The sequence below is a fragment of the Acanthaster planci genome, linkage group LG21 (assembly GCF_054643075.1).
Source record: "Acanthaster planci isolate LZ-2023a linkage group LG21, COTS_SCS, whole genome shotgun sequence".
Taxonomy (NCBI): Eukaryota; Metazoa; Echinodermata; class Asteroidea; order Valvatida; family Acanthasteridae; genus Acanthaster; species Acanthaster planci.
The window spans coordinates 625259-644902 of NC_141797.1; the positions used below are offsets into that span (position 1 = coordinate 625259).

The 19644-nt window shown below is 40.9% G+C and overlaps 1 protein-coding gene across 4 annotated transcripts in view; it reads left to right on the plus strand.

The window, feature by feature from the left end:
* LOC110982409 (uncharacterized) overlaps nt 1-19123 on the plus strand; it is a 44640-nt gene extending 25517 nt beyond the window's left edge. Inside the window, exons 4-17 of one of the 4 annotated variants that reach the window (XM_022240779.2) lie at nt 4379-4516; nt 5008-5098; nt 5837-5923; nt 7226-7288; nt 9026-9097; nt 9714-9841; nt 11868-11948; nt 12392-12524; nt 13173-13302; nt 14082-14163; nt 14552-14666; nt 15406-15507; nt 16111-16187; nt 17087-19123. In XM_022240779.2, the coding sequence (XP_022096471.1) occupies nt 4379-4516; nt 5008-5098; nt 5837-5923; nt 7226-7288; nt 9026-9097; nt 9714-9841; nt 11868-11948; nt 12392-12524; nt 13173-13302; nt 14082-14163; nt 14552-14666; nt 15406-15507; nt 16111-16187; nt 17087-17192 (1405 nt within the window). In that variant the 3' untranslated portion in view covers nt 17193-19123. The remainder of the gene's footprint in view (nt 1-4378; nt 4517-5007; nt 5099-5836; nt 5924-7225; nt 7289-9025; nt 9098-9713; nt 9842-11867; nt 11949-12391; nt 12525-13172; nt 13303-14081; nt 14164-14551; nt 14667-15405; nt 15508-16110; nt 16188-17086) is intronic. The other 3 variants (XM_022240780.2, XM_022240781.2, XM_087131250.1) reach the window with 3 other exon arrangements.
* Nucleotides 19124-19644: the final 521 nt, after the last annotated feature.

Consider the following 19644-nt stretch of genomic DNA (forward strand, 5'->3'; position numbering starts at 1 on the left):
TTTGTCAGTGACATCTCCTATAGAGGGTTTGCGTGGCTGCCATCTTGCAGGCCAGTACTTTTATCCCACAGGGTATGCACAAACGAGGTTTCCCTCTGGAACAAAAGAACTGCCCTTTAAGATGGCCATCATGCGAAACCTCCATACTGTCTTGTTTGTGTTTGTAGCAGAAATGTTTTTAAGTATTCTTATTTTACACACTTCACTGAATGTCTCGTTTTTCTTATACACTCTCTTTCCTTCAGTCTTTGCTTTGTTTGCCATCGATTTCGAAGGGGAAATGTTCTCAGTCACACATCTCACCCCAATCACACTTTATAAACTTGACTTCCTCGTGCTTTCTGGACAATCAATGTCCCCACTGTTCGTCAAACATTCATCAAGTACTCCTACGTCTTGGCGGCGCAGTCAGCGTCCTCGTCTAGAGCAGCCGCATAGGAAAGTTCCAGAATTTCAGCCTTGTGTTTTACAGACAGTTATAAAGGCCTAACCGACGGGGAATTTTTCCTTCGAAGCAATTTTTTTGGCTTTCTCATCATTTGTTACGCGCAGGATACAGTAACGTTTTCCTCATAGCCAATTTATTTATGAAACAAAGAGGTCTGCATCACGTCCTTCATTTTCTTTCGCCAACCACGCCCGACACCTGCAGCTTCCATCATCATGATGCGTGGGCATGGCGTCGATGTGGCTATCTGAGGTCGTCCACAGCAGGCTGTTTAGTCTACATGACCGGAACAATGTCGCACTTGAGCGTGTGGCAGTCTGCACATTCATGGTTCTCGCATACGTCATTAATGACGCATTGGCGTGCCTTAGCGAAGCATGAAGCGAAACAACGCCGCGGGTATTCCAAGGGGGAGTGTTCCCAGTTCAGGGGCATGCTCATGTAATTAGTATGCATTATATTGAGAGCTAATTTAACATGAAACTTGTCTCTTCTTTTTCCATTTCAACTCCTAAATTCAAAAACTGACTTCAAAAATTAATGAAACCGTCAAAATTAAGTAGTTAACAGACACCGATAGCTATTCCGGAACGTGGACATTGCTTTGGCCCCTCTTCGTCAAGATGACTCGGGAGATTGTTCCTTTTTTCTCCCACTAGGAGAACCCCTTCGAGCTGGATTATTGATGATAATTTCATGTACTGTTCTTCTTCATTTTGCCACGGATAACCTTGAGCCCAAAATGCCTCTGAAACTGTCTTTCAGAGAGGGCAAAACATTGTGTAGACGTGTGCGAGTCCACACAATGCCATCATACCCTACATTATGCGGACTTCTTTTGTGCAGAGGTCCACACTATGTATGTCCACAGGAGTTGCAATTGTAAACATCATGTCTCCCCTCCTGTCGAAATTAAAATGGATTAGCAATCAATCATCCAGTGGTCTTTATACTCATCTATCATTTTTAACATTAAACATTTTAATGGTACACATTGAAGCAATGAAATCCTCTTAAAATGATTTAGATTTTTTCCTTTGTTTTAAAAACTTAGCTCGGTGACAGCTACAATGGCTATCTGGATACAAATTCTAGATTGTCCACTTACTTACAAGTGAGCAAACATCGGGACTCACCCACCCAACGTTCCCGTGAAGCGGGCATTTTGCAATCATCTAAGTATCCTTATGAAACAATGAGTCCTTCGTAATTTGTGGGTTTTACCAGCGGGGGAGCCTCGAGCGGGCGAGCCCACCGCTGTCTCGCTGATGAAGCACTCTCTAGACAATCCCACGCATTGCACCTTTTTCTGAGTTCTGTGTCCGACGGGGGTTCAAGGGCCGCTGATAACATCGCATGTCCACAGACGGGACTGACATTTCAACAGACACTTGTCTGCTGAAGGCGTAGCCTGTTTTCTTTCAATCATATCGTCTGCTTGACGGCGGGAAACCCCACGCGTGATCAGATATTTCGAAAATCGAGTCACTAGTAAATTGAAAATATCGTTTGGCCGTTTTTGCTAAAAAGATCCACACAAACACCTTTACTCTTTTTATTTCAGTTTATATAACATTCGGTATATCAACCTCCTTTAGTCAGCTTCTAAAAAAGAGCAATTACTGATGCATCAACGTTAATATTTCTACAAGTTTAAACGTGAGCCTTGCAATTTACCGAAGATGTAATTGTTACCGCTAACGCATGGTACACGAAGAAATTGATACTTCAATTTCGCAGGTGTTGGCGGCAGGCGTTTGAATAAATTTGCCCATCTCGGACTTCATTAGACATTAAGGCACACGCGCCCAACCGCACCACTCACTTCAATTCCACTGACATTTCCCTCTCGACTCGAGCTGTTAAAAAATCGACGGAGAAATGACATCCTGTATCAACTTGTCAACATGAAAGATGAATATTTCATACGAAAATTGATTGTTATCCTGTGAATTGAAATGGTTGCCAGCATTTGTAGAGGAATTAGACGAACATTATATATTCATGAATTAGGGGTTTGTACAAGGGCTCTCGACTCGAATTGGAATTACGGATGGAGTTTGCGGTATTGCGGTAAATTCAGTGTATTTTATGAACGAATGTTGTAAATTATCAAAGGATTGGATTCAGTGGTGAATGTTCTTCATCCACGTTTGGCATATATTTATTTACGTATCCCATGTTTTTCTCGTGTATTAATAATATAAAAATCATTTTTCCTAATTCCTCAATTTTTTTCTCGATTCCGAGATTTGCGAAAGTGGATTTTTAATCTTGTTTTTTTTTCGAATTCTTAACTGATAAAATGTCTATTTTTAAAAGTCTATGTTCAATTTATCTGCGGCCAAATCATTCGTATACTGTTGTCACGTTTTCCCTTTACGTGGGCCTATTTTTCCATAAATAATCTGCAAATGCATACGTGTAACATCGACGGCCCTTGAGATTCGTGATCACCCGAGTGTAAATATATACGTTTGCTCTATAAATATCCTATAAGTTTGGGACAGGGAATGTAACTTCAGATGTTGTCGTTGTCTATGGGAAGGCGTACGGTGAAGCACTCAAGGCGGTTGTTGCTGTTATTTTAGCCAACGGCTGTTTCCTGAGGGGCATTAAAGCGATCAGGAGAATTTTCAGGAAGGCCAAGGTTGCTTCAGGAATAAAGTAATAATTTTTAATTCGAACGCATCACATGAGCTTCCTAAGGCCTTGCGTGCACTCATAAAATAGTAAAACAAATATATTGATGTTTCTTTTCTAGAAAAACAAAATTCACCAGATTCCAAGCAGATCGTTGTGCTTTGCCAAACCGGAGTGTCTACATATTGATAACAACAAATACGCCCAAGGACTTTTGACTATCATTACTGTACTGATTATTCTAAAGAACCATCAAGTAGCATGTCACCTTGGAGCGTCATCACTTTTTCGGTTGTTGTGAGCAAAGTACGGATTTCTCTTTTTAAAAAATTCAAAGAAGGATCCATTTTCCCATTGGATTTGCACGTAGCATTTCTAGTAGCGACAATAAGTGTTCCTGTTGTCATTTTAAAATGGCAAAATGCCCTCAGGAACGAGTTGCCTTCATGCACCGCTGTTATGTGCCATTAATATGTATCTTGGTCATGAGCGTGTATCCACGGTCTCATGGCACGGGTCGAACTAATCCCCACCTCACGAACGAAGATAACGACTCTTCCCTACGGCACTGTACACGGTGAAGCTTAGAATCCAGGCTAACAATATTACTGTGTCCTTTTGCGACCAATGTTAGGTCCCAAATGCGATCTGTTTGTCATGTTGGAAACAACTCAAAAGTAACCAGTATTTTCAAGCAGTAACTGCAAAGTTTCACTCACTGTGCGACTATTTGTCAAGATGAGCTATAGTCATCATCTTCAATATACATAATCAATATTTGATGAGTAGACTGGTTAAAGGAATTTTTTTTATTGCATCTAATTTTCAAATCATCACTTGGAATACAGTTGACCTTTGCCGACAAGGTTGGTTTGACCAAAGTGAAAGGATTAACTTTTCATCTTGACAAGATGATGGTTTATTCGACGGGCTGGTGGCGTGTAAACAGTATTCCCCTTTGCTAGTAATATACATGTATAGATCTGAGCAGTGTCTTTCTCGATGGCAGCATTTAAAAATTATAAAAACATTAAAATTGTCAAAATATTTCAGTGGGATCCTACGAATCATAACATGCGTTTTTAAAAAATGGACGTGCTTATTAATCACTTTGAATTGTATTCTTTGGTTCCAAAAACAATTCTGTACTGTCGTTGTTTCTTAACTCTAACTTTTAAATAACTAAACAAATTCAACACTGTTCTTTTATGCAAAGTAGCTATGGACGACGTTTGGGTTAATTAGTCACTATTACACTTCTTGACTCCTTATTGTTTTTTATTTCAGCCAAGATGAACTCTACGTGCTTTGGCAGAAGCTGCGAAACGACGAGCCGGAACTACTTTTGGTATTTCAGAATTTCCTCCGCAAGGCCGTGTCTGAGATACAGAAAGTGCACGACAGCTGCGACACCTTAGTTAAAACGTGCGTTGAATTTCCTCTGCACCGCCTTCGTCAGACCGTAAACACAACCTTGAAAGTGCACGCATTTTAAATCAAGTCAATAAACAATGTTTTCCTCAAGGACTCTGCCCCCAAAAAAGCATTGTGAAAAGCTCAGCATTTGAGTCTAATTTTTTCTATGAAACCTTTTTTTAATTTAAAAAGTGATGGCGAAGCCTATACATCAAAGAAATGTGATCTATTGTTAAAGGTTTTAAGTTGCTCTAGTCCTTCGAAACATGCCTTTTTCGAGTAGGATTTCTGAAATGTTTCAGGCCAACGCTATCCTGAATTTCTGAATTTGTGATCGATAATACAGTTGTGCACTTTCATGTTTGTAACACCTCTGAATTTTGTGCTTTCCAAAATGCTTTATTGTAGATTATTGTCTCATGTAAGCGACCTAATCAAAATATTTTCTAAGTTTAAAAAAAACGAAAGGATTTATTTTCTGATACATTTCATGTCTACAGTAAGAATGGGATCCACACAGACGAAATGCGTCGGTTGTATGAAGAAATGGAACAAATCTTAGCACAGGAAAGAGAATCACTGAAAATGAAGGTAAGGGCTGGAATGAACGTCACTGCATCAGTGCTCGAACGGCGGGAACACGACTCAAGAACACTGTTCGCGGAACAGAATCGTACACCACCTCCTCGTCAGGGCTTTACAGGAACACACGGAAAAACTCGTGAGATTTTGATTCTTGAACAGCTGCAAAAAGTAGAGAGATGGCTTCCAAAGCCATAGACAATGGGAAGTTTTGCAAAATTAACATTAATTATTTTCCGTAACACAGAAATCAATGACGCCACCATGTTGCATGTTGCTTGTCACTAACGACCAGCGACAACTGGTTGTTTGTTCCCGGCGTTCGAGCGGCCGACCCACGAACAACAAATCGAGCTGTTCGTGAACATACGGGAACAAGCCACCCGAACTCAGCCAGTGTGTTTAAATTGTTCTCACAAACTTGACGTGCTCAATCGAATACGGTCGTTTTACAATAGTGCGCCACCAGGAGTTTGCAACGCGTTGGCCAATCACAACACGCGTAATTTGTCGACCCAATGCGCGTTTAAAAGGGTCGACAAATTTCGGGCGCGATGCAAACTCTTGATGGCGAACTATGGTGAGTTAGTTGCCAGTAATCTCTGAGACCGTATCAGGGGAAAAAGTCTTTCTGACTCATGGTGCGCAGCAGGGAGAAGAGGAAATTACAAGAAACGTGGATCCATAAATTGTATTCCATTTTTCTCATTTGATCCGTTCTGCGGTTGGTTTGTGTGTTTCTGCTAGTACCAAGAGGAGTTGCAAGCGGAGATGGACAGATGGTTGGAAGAAAAGGATCTAGAAATGAAGGAGATCCTACAGAGAAAGAAAGAGGTATACCGTAATTTTTTATGACATGTAACGCTTGCTTTGCCACAACTTGTACAATCGCCTGGTGTAAGAGACTTGGAGAGGCTTAGTGGTAGCAGACAAACTGGTCCTTTTTGCCAGTTCTGGGCATGCGCGCGTAACTTTTGGCATGCGCTTTAGTTCTGAGCATGCGTGCAACTGTGGAAAACAGTGCTCACAAAGTAGTAGTTAGAGATGGCAGGCTTATTCTTTTACGTTACGCAACCGTAGTCTTCTACGTGCATGAAGCTTTTTTTTATATTTCTGACGTCATCAATTCAGATGCGTGTCACGTTTTATCAGTGCACTCGTCCGCAAGGTTCCACGTTGTTCGTTCATTATTGGACAATTTCTACTTATGATCAACATTGTTCCCATGGGTACGATCTTGCCTCACCATGATGGTTTCCACCATGCCATGCGTGATCTAAGCCCTGGTATTGAATAACTTAAATATCCCACTATTTGGGATATTTAAATTAGGACTTTATTCATTGTGTTTACACGTGACGCAGATTTACGCATGCGTGACGTGCAAGAAAATACGTGGGCGCGACCGTGCAGCATTTGAAATACCGTCGTTATTGACTTTACGTTTATGCTATTCATCCTGAATAGCCAGACAGCATCATTTTGTATACTACACGACCAGGGGCTGGTGAGGGAACGCGCACGCAGACCATGCGGTCGAGGTTGACTTTTGATCTCTTTGGTGGAAAAGGAAGGGTTTGTCTGCCGCCACCAAGCGTCCCAATGTCTCCCAACGGGGCAATCATCTGAGACGATTTCTGTCGCTTGACCGTATAACTTGACTCAAATCATTTAAGTTCAACAAGTGACCCGAGGGCGTCCTTGGTAGTTTCCAAAATTCCTCCGTTTTGTTACAGACGTCACACGTACCCTGCCCGACCCCGTACCCGTGGCCTACTTCATCTCCACCCATGATTTGGAGAGCGGGTAGCGAGAGCATACTGCGCAGACACCGTAGGGACGAGGTTGCAGACTTACTGTGGACACAGTCTCTTGGTGGCAGCAAACACCGTTCATTAAACGCCCTTTAAGGCTGCATCCGAATCTGTTGTCTATAGAGCTAGGTCTGGGTTTTCGCTTCATTGGAAAAGCGCGGAGACGCGCAGACAATAGACCTAGCCGTAGCTCTTGAAGCCCATTTCGGACACAGCTGTAGCCTTGCCGGAAATCAAATGGCGGATTTTTTCAGAATGTGAAATGATTTATATGTTTATAAATCCATGCAATCCATGCTTTCCATGTTTTACTCTTCTGCAGCTAGAACAATCTTTACAGGAATTGGACAGGAAAGAAAAAGAAAAAAGTCTGCATAATCAACAGGTAATCTCTTTTACAGATAAAAAGATAGACGTGGCCTCATTCGGTTTACATTTTATAACATGTGAAATGATTTTGCCACCATACGCTCCTCTTCAAAATTGCATGTGCTCCCCTGTACGGTGCTGAAATGAATTATACGTGATTGGCCTAATTGTGTGGCGCCTCAAAGCTCCGGTATCTCGCTGATTGAATTAAAGTGGAACCTTACCTGTACTTTTTCGATCCTGTCACCGTGGTGTAACTAACCGCACAGACGCGCAAAATGCCAGCGTCACTTCACTAAACAATTAGAATCGCCGACGCAATCGTGGGTTCACCCATTCCGCGGAAATTGCTCACACCCTGGGATTTCTCGAGGTTTCCTGGGAGTAAGAAAGTAATAATTAGTACGTGAATGCGGGAGAGAGGGAAATACCTCAAGGGATAATGAAATTGATGAAGTGGAAACGCCAGGAAAGGTTTTGTAGAATCACCGATTTCTTATCAAATTCTGTTGGCGCTTTATGACGTTGGTACCAACGGAGCCTTCCCACGCAAAGAAATTTTAAAGGACTTCTTCTGATGTTTCAAATCACATGTTCAGAATCCATGGAATGCAGGGTGTGAATAGGCCTAATTGTGGGTACAACACAAAGATAAATGGTCTTAAGACCGAGTCGCTTCACGGACCTGTTTTATATTCAACAATGTTCTTGAAGTCCTTTTGGAGGATTTTTCTTTGAAAAAAATATTCTTCGACGAAACTGTCAACCAGGGACTCGTTGACTCGTGCAAATCGTTAGTTATATGTCATGAGTTCTATGCAATAACATTAATAGATTTGAAGTGCATTATACAGAATGTGACTTTTTCCGAACAAATGGATTTTACTGTCGCCAAGTCGTTCTGCGCTTGATATTTAAGTTTCAGCCCAAGTGTTTTTATCATTTTATTATGTATAATGCATTCATTCATGATTTTACTGAGCGCAACTGACTTTGGTAAAGCCTCCCGTTTCTCATAAAAAACAAATCGCGATACTTTTATAAATAACGCAGAGAGTTTTTCTGAAGTGCAAAGCATGCGCCAAATATATATATATGTAACCCAAGAAACGACATGACCGCTGAGTTTAGTGGGAAAACATTTTGATTAATCATGGAGCGTTTCCATTGCTCCCTCTGGGTTCCAGTAAGATGGAATTTTAGAAACAGAAAAACAAGTTTGAGGGATTAAATTGCCAGAAATATTTTTTACATGGCATTCTAACGCCTAGTCTGCAAGGTAAAACCAACCACCACGGGAGATTTAGACGGTCGTAGACTTATGATCTTTAGGATAAAGCAACCGCGTGGATTTCAGACTCATTTTGAGTTTTTAATTATTTTCTTTTCGATTTTGCGCTGAGCTGCCAGTGCAACTCGTGAAAAGGTCTCGCGTACAAAAACTTCAGTTTGGCAACATTTCTCCTTTATCATTACGTCGAAGCTTATGTTCTTCAAGGGAAACGTGGGTTTGAAAAAGTGTTGCCTAATTCTCAAGACGGACGTTTTCTGGGATTTTGCGACTTGTTTAGGAATATATACGTGCAGAAAAGCTGGAATCGATGCTTTTGTATTTTGGTACTACCGTCAAAAATCCCACTTCTTCAGTATTTTTTAAAATGAACATTTACTTCAGCTTCAATTATGTAAGTTAATTTACATTATCAATTCAAATCATGGTCACTTCTTTCACAACTCGCTGTCTCGTTTTCAGCTCGAAACCATGGTGATGGAGTTGAGTCGACATGAAGCTAACATCGTGGCTGAAAATGAGGATCTCGTCAAGGTTGGTTCGGTGTCTATTCTACCAGCCATTATTCTACCAAATCAAAATCAAATTAAAACAATCCCATTCATGCGCAGCCAAACTAACCAAACATTTCCTGGCTAAAACTGACCAAAATAAAAACAGCTGAGCACACTGCGTTGTTGGAGAATGTGCTAGAAAATATTAGCTGGTTCAGTGTTTTCGTGGCTTCGGAATTTGCTTGGAGACCCTGTCCATCATTTTCTCTGTCTTTGTGAATGCAAGCTCTCTGTCGGCGATGTCACATAATGTTCAGCGACAAACCTTGAGACATTCGTGAGACGCCATTACTGAAGTGGTTTCCCTTATAATCTTACTGAAAGTCAGATGGGCAATGTCAGTCGAGAGCATAGTACGCGCACGAGTCGGGTATGGCAGCGTTGATAGGACAGACATGCGTGCATACGCATGTCGGTGTTCCGGAATGACCTCGAACGCGCTTCACTTAGGTCATGCGCTGTGGGAATACCGAATCGGCTCATTATCGCTTATATTGCCTGCGAATTTAGTGCTGCCGGAATGTTGGCTTCGACGTCAATTGTAAAAAAGAATTTACTTGTATATTTCCATGTTTGGCTGGTGTTTTTATCCCAAGGAAAATTCACAGTTGCGCATGCGCCTTGACCAGTCCCTGGCGGGGCTAAATGAAACCCAACAGCTCTGTCTTCAACTACAAGAAGAAACAGAGCGAGAGAGGGAATTCATCGAGAGGTATGTCCGAAGGTAGCTATCCCCGACGACTGTTTTCTTCTCTTTCCATCGGCCAAGATGCTCAGAGAACTAGCACCATGCAAGAACCGCATCTTTTGTTTGATCATAAAAAAGGCAGCTAAATTTCTTTCTCAACTGTGCTTACACGTAAAACGCAAATTCTTTTTTTAATGTTTTCCGAATGCTTTTTTTTTCTTCAGTTTTCTGTTATTAAAAGGGAAAATGAAAGTGGCGTATAAAATGCCTCTTGTGTAACCCTTTGTTTTCATTCCCACAAAATATGTGTTCTTACACGCCACCGCTTTTATTTCAAAGTTGCAAGTTTATCTTATGTTGCGATATTTTCAAACAAACGACACCGAATATTTTTGTGTCCATTATTTTTGGCCCTTGGAAAGTGTTCCCTTCCGTCCCTTCCTTACATTCAACTCTTTACAAAAATACATCAAAGAAAATCGGGGGGAAAAGAATGGTTATTCAACTCATTTCGCTTCGCTGGAGTATTTGAAAATGCAAGAACCAAACACTTATTTACCGTGAAGGTTTGTCATGATTTCTACACGCCAACGTGCTCTCTTGCGTGATGAATTCACTCCTTTCTTTCAAACGTGCTAATGTGAGGCCGAACGTCTCGGCGATTTGCTTACGACCAGGAGTAACACGTGCCTGTGGAAGTTGATAGCTAGTGGCTAATGCTTAATTCCGTAGAGACATGTGCTGTAGGGCAAGCCGTAGCCAAGTCACTCTGGGCAAGATGCCAGGACACATGGCGCCCTCAGTTGTTATGTGTTTGTAGTTCCATTTCCACCCACGTTATCCAGTCTGTTGCCCCCAACCAAGACATTTTTGTTTTTTCGCTTTAACCAACACGCGGTCATATATAGGATTGTCTAAAAGCAGAAACTTTTATTGCACTATAAATTCTGAGGGATAAATACCAGCAGTGTGGTAAACAGGTAATGTTATTCAAAACACTATATGGATTGCTGGCGGTGTCAAAACCACACGTGATTAAATCGAACAATGCCACAGTGCCGTTTAATTTACTGGCCTCGTTTGTATAATACAAAGTCTTTTTATAGATATATATATGAACAAAAAAATCTTAGATTTGCTGGGAAAATAGTAGGGAAAATGTCAAATGCTCTCCTGGTCACTTGATAATACTGTGAATATAAGATGACAGTCCAGCGGGACAACCATTGATTCTTACCCAAACCCATCAAATCAGGCGGGAATTGTAATAAGCTGGAGGTAAATTCCATGCACGGCTTACGAAACAGACGATTTTGTCAAAACAGCACTGGCTTGGGAAAATGGAATGGAATTGGGAGTGATTGTAAATAGTTTACCTCGATTTGCATTATCATTTACGCTTCATCTCCTTTCCCTCCCTTTTGCCACCCTTCTTTGCAAATATTTTATCGTAAAATATGTAATATTTTTGAGCGGTCACCTGAAAAAAGTGGTGATTATAAGTGCAGTTGACCTAAACGAGGTGTTGAGCTATTTGAAATTCACTGTTCTACATTACAAAATAAAATGCAGTTTGCTTTGGAAATAACCATCGAGCTTTATGCATTGCTGGCGTCGCCATGTTGTCTCAGAGGCTATTTTCGTTATTTTAATTCAGTATAACGAACTCACAAAAGGTTTACTCGAGCCTGTCCAAGTGATACAAAACTGTTGCCCTCTGGGAACATCTACACTAAGACTGGTTGATTGGGTTTTGATGCAACGAGACGGTAACGGAGTGTACTTTTTTCACGTGGCCGCACACATAACAGCAATGATTGGGCACTCTCAAGTCATTACAGAGTGTATCTCATCAAAAAACACTCAAGAAATTATGTTGTTCTTATTATGCTATTCAATTATTTTTTGAGTTGAGATTTCTTCTCCATAAAATAGTAAAATTGCTTTTGCTGCATCATTTTCAAGAGCTACAGAGCTTTGATTTGCTGCTCTTGGCAAATATCAAGGAGCAACTTTAAGGCATTGAGCAATAATTTTCAATTCCCTTCAATCATCGCATCAGAGAGTATGCTGAGGTAGTACGAGAACAAGAAAGAAAGTCACGTGACCGCCAAAGCCTTGAACTCCAGCTCGAGAAACTCAGGTACGTTTTTTGTAATATTTAAGATTCTACCTTAGCATGTAGCTTCATAATTATATGAAAATGTCGTTGCTTGATGTCACTTTTTTTCGGAAACAGTTACAGAAGGATATACTTTATCATGTGCTTTTACTGATCGCTCAAGAATTGAGAAATTTAAGGCTTCATTCAGGATGAAAATGAGAGTGCTTTAGTCGCAATCGATTGAGGACTGCATGAAAAAATCCTGCCTCCAGAGTTGAGTTTCTATGGCCAACTTTGGAGGCAAAATGATTTCTAATCAGAAGATGTCACAACTCTGTGACTGGAGCATGTAAATAGCTTCATTTACTGAATGTTTTTGTGCCATGGTCAAAGTTTTCTAATCCTTGCTCAATGTATGTGAATATGACCACGCATTTTGTTCCTAGTAGCATCTTCCTCAAGCCGTCTAATATGTTTTACAGGGAGAAGTACGAGAACCTGGTGGAAGATAACTACGAGGTTCGTCCAAGGAGGGTTGGCGTGATGCAAATGAGCCGCGTCAGCAGCTACAGCGACTGTGAATGCGACCAGCAAATGCAGGTAACAGAGCCAGATGTAAGAAACGCTGTTTATTTCTTTTGCTATTAAAATGGAGGCGATTCACAAAAGTGCACCACCAAGAGTTTGCAACGCGTTGGCCAATCACAATGCGCGAAATCTGTCGACTAAATGCGCGTTCGGAAAGGGTCTCCAAATTTCGCGTGTTGTGATTGGGCAACGCGTTGCAGACTCTTGGGGGCGCACTGTTGTGAATCGGCTGTATTTGCTTAATTTTGATTTGCATGTCTGTTGCTTACGTGGTTTGCACGAGTCGTACATCAAGCTTTAACCAGGTTTTCCTCTTTGCTTCAAAGGCATTCTTAGGTATTTCCACAAAATTGCTCTGTGTGACGTATTTTACTGATTGTATTTTATTACTACAAAACTTTACAGAAAATGTTGCTGGTGAATATTAAACCTAAGATTCATATCGTAACAGGGTTTATCAGATTATCTGAAAAAAATTCATGCAACATTGTGATGCTGTTAAAATGCACGATATTTCAAACACATATGAAGGATTTCTAATTGTTACATGATGTGCTTCTTAATTTCGAAATAAACTTTGGAATGATGTATATTGTTCCTCTTATCTTTGGACATGACAAAAAGCTTTGTCAAGTTGTGCTTTGTAACTTTGGCATTTATTTCATGTCTGGGCAGTTTCTTCAGCTGCGGACGCCAGACCGCTGTTTCAAGGTCGTCATGTGCGGTGATTCGGGCGTTGGAAAGACGAGCTTCCTACAGCGCTTCTGCCACAACACTTTCTCAGACAACCCGCAGGTCACCATCGGTAAGTTCGACTTGCGCAGCTGTTTCATCTCCTAAAAATGTTAGCAGGAAACGAACGATTAGACTTGAACAATCAGGGTGTTAATTTTGTTCTTAGAATCCGCCCTGAGCTGAAGTGCACCCTCACCGGCGAAAGAAAGGCAACAGGTACTTAGTTTTCCAACGGGGCTCTAGCACGCGTTCGGCGTGCACGCGAAGACCACACGTCCTAGACTAATATCGTTGCGCGTACTCGGCGTGCTCTGCGTCAAACACTCATAAACTTATGCACCTATGCGGTGCATGAGTGCCAAAGGACTGTCAATTTCGTTTCAAAACACGCCCTCTTTTGTTCCTGCTCCGAGCGGATAAACTGTGGAAACAAGACAGTGTTAATATTTTAACGCCTTTTGCACGCCTTCCTACCCACACTTTATGAACGTGTCATGGCGTTCAGAATCCGAAGCTGAACTTTATGGTCTTTATTTCTTTAACAAATACGTGTCGATGTAATAATAATTCGCTGTTTATAACAAGACAAAAACATGTTTGTCGGGTAGTGACACTTTCGGAACACCGAAACATGCTTATTTCTAAAAAGGTTAATTTTAAACGGTTACATGTTTAAAATTAACGAAACTTTTTATTTTCCTTGCTTTGCTTTTATGTACAACTCTAATTTTGTTGTTTTGGTCAAATAAATCATCATCATAATAATACCAAGGCGAATTTATAATGTGTTTCTGCTTTACAGTATAGAGGTTTATATTCAGCACTTAGCATTGTGTTTTTTTTACCCAGAAATCGGATTTCACATGAAGTCCCTAGTACTGGATAACTCCGTCGTGTCGTTACAAATTTGGGACACAGCAGGCCAGGAACGGTGAGATCAGAGTATTCAACTCCGTCTATAGTCTCTGTGCAGAAAAGAAATTCTCCTCTTTGTTGCTAGGGGAAGCTTGCCTGCAGTGGTGCCTGTGAATTGATTTCACACAGTTATCGAGCCAAGGGGAGTTTTGTCTGCGTTCAGATGGAAAACATACTAGAGTTACCAAAGTGACATAGACTTTCTGAGACAAGTTCAGAAAAGGAGCGTTAGCGTAATTATATCGTTTCAATATTTAGGGTTCGTTGACGTTTTTATGCAACCGATAAATAACACTCGGTCTGTCGTTCAGTATGCCCAATTTGTCTTCAGGAGAACTGAAATCTCACTTCTAGGCTTGCCAGGATAAAAAAAAAACATTTTTTGTCTTTTTTTCGCCGTCAAGATTCCGTAGTATTCCACATGCGTACTTCAGGAAGGCGGACGGCGTTCTGCTTCTGTATGATCTGTCCTGTGAGAAATCCTTTCTGAGTGTCAAGAGTTGGATTGCGAGTATCAGGGTGAGTTTCATCTTCAGCAGCAATTTGTATTGGCCAGCCGACCAAGGCTTGCTTGTTGGTTGGCTGGTTGGCTGGTTCACTGGTTGGTAGCCTGGCTGACTGGCCAGCTGGCTGGCTGGTTGGCTTGCTGGCCGGCTAGCAGGCTTGCTGGCTTGTTGGCTGGCTAGCTATCTGGTTTTTTGGCCAGCTGGCTGGCTGGTTGGCGTACTTGCTGGCTGGCTAGTTGGCTTAATGGCTGGTTGGCTGGCTTGGTGGCTAGCTAGCTGACTTGTTGGCTGCCTGGCTGACTGGCTGGCTGGCCAGCTACCAGGCTTGCTTTTTGTTTGGCTGGCTTGAAGGCTGCCTAGCTGGCTTGCTTTCTAGTTAGCTAACTGATGCCAGACTTAATGTAATTCAAGCTTTTTTACAGCTATGAGATAAGCTATGAAATTGGCGTACGTGACTTTAAATCAAGGTCAAATCTCGTTCAAGCACTTTGCTGATGACCATTAGTCACAGCTGGTTCGTTGGTCTTCGTATTGTTGGTCATGTCTACCATTTTGATCACATAGATTATAAACAGTAACAAAGTATTTGTACAAAGACTTGTACCACATTCCAGTCAACTACAAAAAGACTTTTTTTTTCTTACCTAATGTGCGAAAACCACATAAATCGCTTACTTATAAATATCGGCATGTCCAGCCATCTGAGTTATAGAACTGAAGATTTTGTCTTGTTTCTGTCGTTGCATGCTCAGGAGGTTGACGATGCAGCCACCATCATGCTCGTCGGACACAAGGAGGATTTGGCTGAATATGACCGGGAGGTTCCTAAGGAATTGGCTTACAACTGCGCGCAGGTATAAATTCCATCAATCCCCATCTCAATTTCAACCTCTTTTGGAGAGATCGAACAAGCTGTGATGTGATCACGCAAGTAGTTGAGTCTGACCGACTGGACTTGTATTTTGTTGAGAAGCTACGCATCACATTCAAGCTGAGATCCATCATTACGCTGTCTGATCTTGTGGCGGCAACTATTCGCCTTAAGCAGAAGCACCCCCTCGTCGGTTGAAAAGAGCCATGTAGGTCGGGTGTGTTTATTTTGTTGGTAGCGACGCCAAAGTGAAACGTGCATTTCCTAGTCGTTCGTGAACCTGCTAAGTTCAGTTCCGACTAAACGAAACCTCCGTTGCTAAGAAACTAGCGCCCTCTCTTGGTCGAGCTCGAGGCCCATTCCTGACCTGTGACGGAGTTGAATTGTCACGGGCCGATGATACAGATGTGATACATGGAAACTTAAATCAAAGTAAATCCCGGTGGAATTAAGAGAACTACCTGGTTGACTGAGATTATTGATTAACTGAACTTGTTGTGATATGTAACTTAACTAGCAAAACTAAAAGACTTTACGAACATTTCACATCATCTTATCAACAAAATGGCCCTGTTTTCGTTTCTAGGAGAACGGTGCCTTGTTCATTGAAGCGAGTTCGAAAACGGGGTACAACATCTTCGAGACACTTGGAAAATTAGCTAGGTGAGAACGTTGTGGGTGCTGTTAATTTTCCGTGGAGACCTGCAGGTAAACTGTTGTGACGTAGGGATAAAACGTCTTGATCTACCGTAATAATGGTGTCAAGTTCAACTTTGAACTCCAAAACTCTGAAGGTTATGGTGTAATTTTTTCCAGAAAACAATGTCAGCTGTGTTCTGTTTATTGGGGGTTTTTTTTGATTGGTCATTAGTTCACAATATCTAGTCACCAGTCAACACACCCTACTCAGTTTCCTTGACTTCTGTATCCTTGAAGACATGCCATTGATTAGATTCATGGTTGCCGTGTCCGTCTAGCAAGCTTACAGACAAAAGAAATGTTTTGGCAAACCTTCATTACAGTCATTTCTTTAAAATTCTTGATCTCAATTCTGAAGTTTAACTCAATCTTTGATCATTTTATCCGTCTCACAATTCTGAGAAGACCCCAAGGGCTCATAGGTCTCAGTAGCTTGTTAAATCTTTGTTCTCACTGAGTTCGTTTGTGCTGCATGTCCATGCATTTGAAAAGACTGTTTTAGGCAGTTGACAGAGGTGTGAGATAAGCCGGGACTTCAACGACAATGAAGGGTTCTGCTCACTGTTCCAGTTACCTTTGGAAGAGTTTGGATTCGAATTTGAAAAACCTGTTTCCACCCAATGTTGTTCCCATTGTGAATTGTTTCAGCAATTGTTGCCAACGTACTGTCGCTTAAAGAAGTTTCAGAAACTTGATTGCACCGAGTGGATCGGTAGACTCTTCTTGTGTTTAACCCTAACGCTTAGGTTTGGTATGTTATTACATTGACTCTTTTCCAGTCGAAGACAAGACTGTCAGGATAATTCCAAATAACCCTTAATCTTTCCCTAATTGTAAAATTGTAAACCATATTACTTCTGTAGGGAACTCCAAAAACGAGAGGACGACACCGTAAGCAGGGTATACACCGTGGAACTCAATGAGCAAATCATCTTCGCTCCATCCAAGAAAAAGTGTTGCACCATCTGAGACGTGACGTCATCGGCGTCCCGCCAACTCTTGCCCAATAAACAGAGCGTTTTAAGTCACGTGCCTACCAATATGATCAAATATATATCACTCTTCTGGTTAGGTAACACCATATGCGTGATAATTATTTATCTGAGCAGGGAAAACTTTGTGCTCATGTAAGAAGAGTTTCTTTTGTCTTGCTCGACACCCATATCTAGTAAGGGACAATTTAAAGGCGCGTTGATACTTCAGGCGAATGGTACCGCGAAGCGAATTTGACGTCACGACAACTTTGCGGCGAAATCTCGTTTGCTTTGAAACATGTTTCTTTCACGAATTTGCAGCGCGAGTACGTCATCTGACGTCACAAATGTACGTTTGCATTCGCTTTCGCGCTAAGTATGAACCGGTCTTAACTCAGTAAATATAGGCCTATGTCTGACAAATATGAAGCTACCATTTACTGGTTTTATTTTCACATATGTACGGGAGACTTTTTTTAAGTTGGGTTTAGTCATTTCTTCTTTAAGTGAGAAAAATCAATGATCTCCCATAGATCTCAGTCTACACAATACTACTAAAATACAACTTGCGATTTCCGTCAGCAAGCCGTGCAGCGAATGCATTCGTTTGCATGGTCTCACCTTAATAACAATTATAATAATGAGAAAATTTATTTGTAAAATGTACTTATCCTAGTCACCATACCGATGAGGCGCTGATACTTATTTTGGTAAATGTTTTCACAGTGTTCTTGATACACCGAGCTGTTACATAGCCAACCATTGGCTAGGGGGAACAATAAGCAGTATTTTTACCTGCAAATTGAACGTGAGGCCAATTGATATTTAATGATGCGTTGATCTGTTTGGTCTCTGTTGAACTTTTACTGGTGGAATAAAAACAAATAAGAATAAATAAATAAATAAATAAGAACAATATTTGGCACGAGATTCTCGCATTAAGAATTTAACGTGAAATTGAGAAATTTGCTTGCGCGCTGTATAATACAAAAGAGGCAGTTGGGCATTGATGAGCATGACCAATATGGACCAAATAAAGAAAGGAATATATTTTTTTCTGGCGAGATTCACACCGTATATATAGACGTCTCGAAGCACCCTGTGGCATATAAACTAAATGCATAGTGCCGCGCAGTATACATCTAGAGTAGGCCTATTTGTGAATAAGCAAGTTTTTGGAATGGTCTATCATAGGAGAGGAAAGATGCCTTAAATATTGTATATAACATTTATGTACATATTACAATTCATATTAAGAATGTACAGTAATATTTCAGAAACTTCGAGTACAAAATAATATTATTCTACCTGCGATATTCTACCACGCAGCGGAGTGAAGACTCATGTAAAAGACTCTCAAAGTTCACAAATTACTGACATTCACCCCCCCTTTCTTCATAATAAAGAAGATTAAGGAGAAGCATGTATGCAGTAACCCAGACTGTTGAAGCTGTGATTGGATCGTCAATATTAATTATGAATCGTAATAATGGTAAAACACTTTTGCTGGCTTGCTTGGCATTTGGCACAGGGGTTTCCTCCACTGGCGGGCGGACTTAAAATTTGCTTTATACCGAAACCTCGGCCATGTTGGTTGTTAACGTTGCACTTGTTTTACCAAAACTTTTGAATGTCCTCCATAAAGGTGAATTCTTGTCTGGCACATACCTGAACATTAAAGTGAAATAAGATTATAAAATATGCTACTCGGAATATGTAAACAATATAAATAGAAAATATAAAATAAAATTGTATTAAAAATAACCTGTAATTACATATTTTGTCGACAAATCCAATTTAATGAATAAATGTATCTTTGTTGTAAATGAGATGAAATTAACGTAATACTTAATTCGAAGCATGTTGTATACTGTGTAAATAAAGGACATCTATTCGACCTCTGGAGTTCGAAGTTGTCAGTGTAAACATTGTGTGTTGATTACAATAACTATGTTTCATGTTGACCTTAAAGAATTGGAGTTTATATACAAACCATTTCAGAGCCGATTTGAAAATTGGAATACATGTAAAGACAATTATAACCAGTTTAAATCTGAATTTTCCAATCGGTTGGAGCCACAGTTCTGTTGTTTCAATAACTTTTTAAGTCCATTGGCTCCCGCGAGTCAGCTAGTGCGAGTCAGTATGTCTCGCAAAAATTGGCGTTGCACGATAAGGGTTTGTCAGATTTTAAGAAATCGGTGTCGAGGTGCCGAAAAGTATTACACACTGAACAAAAATTCTCCAGAAGGCTCGCCGCGTGGGTTTCACAGGCCTGTAACGTAATGCGAAGTTGTTTAGAGAGATTCAAACATGGGCTTGTTACGATATTGTAACTTTTCCTAATTTCATTTATTGATGGAATTGCATGTGAAGACAGGGAAAATTCTCAGTGCATCTCGCAGTTGGGTCTGGGTCTTTCATAAATTGCGCCTGGCGCTGTTTAT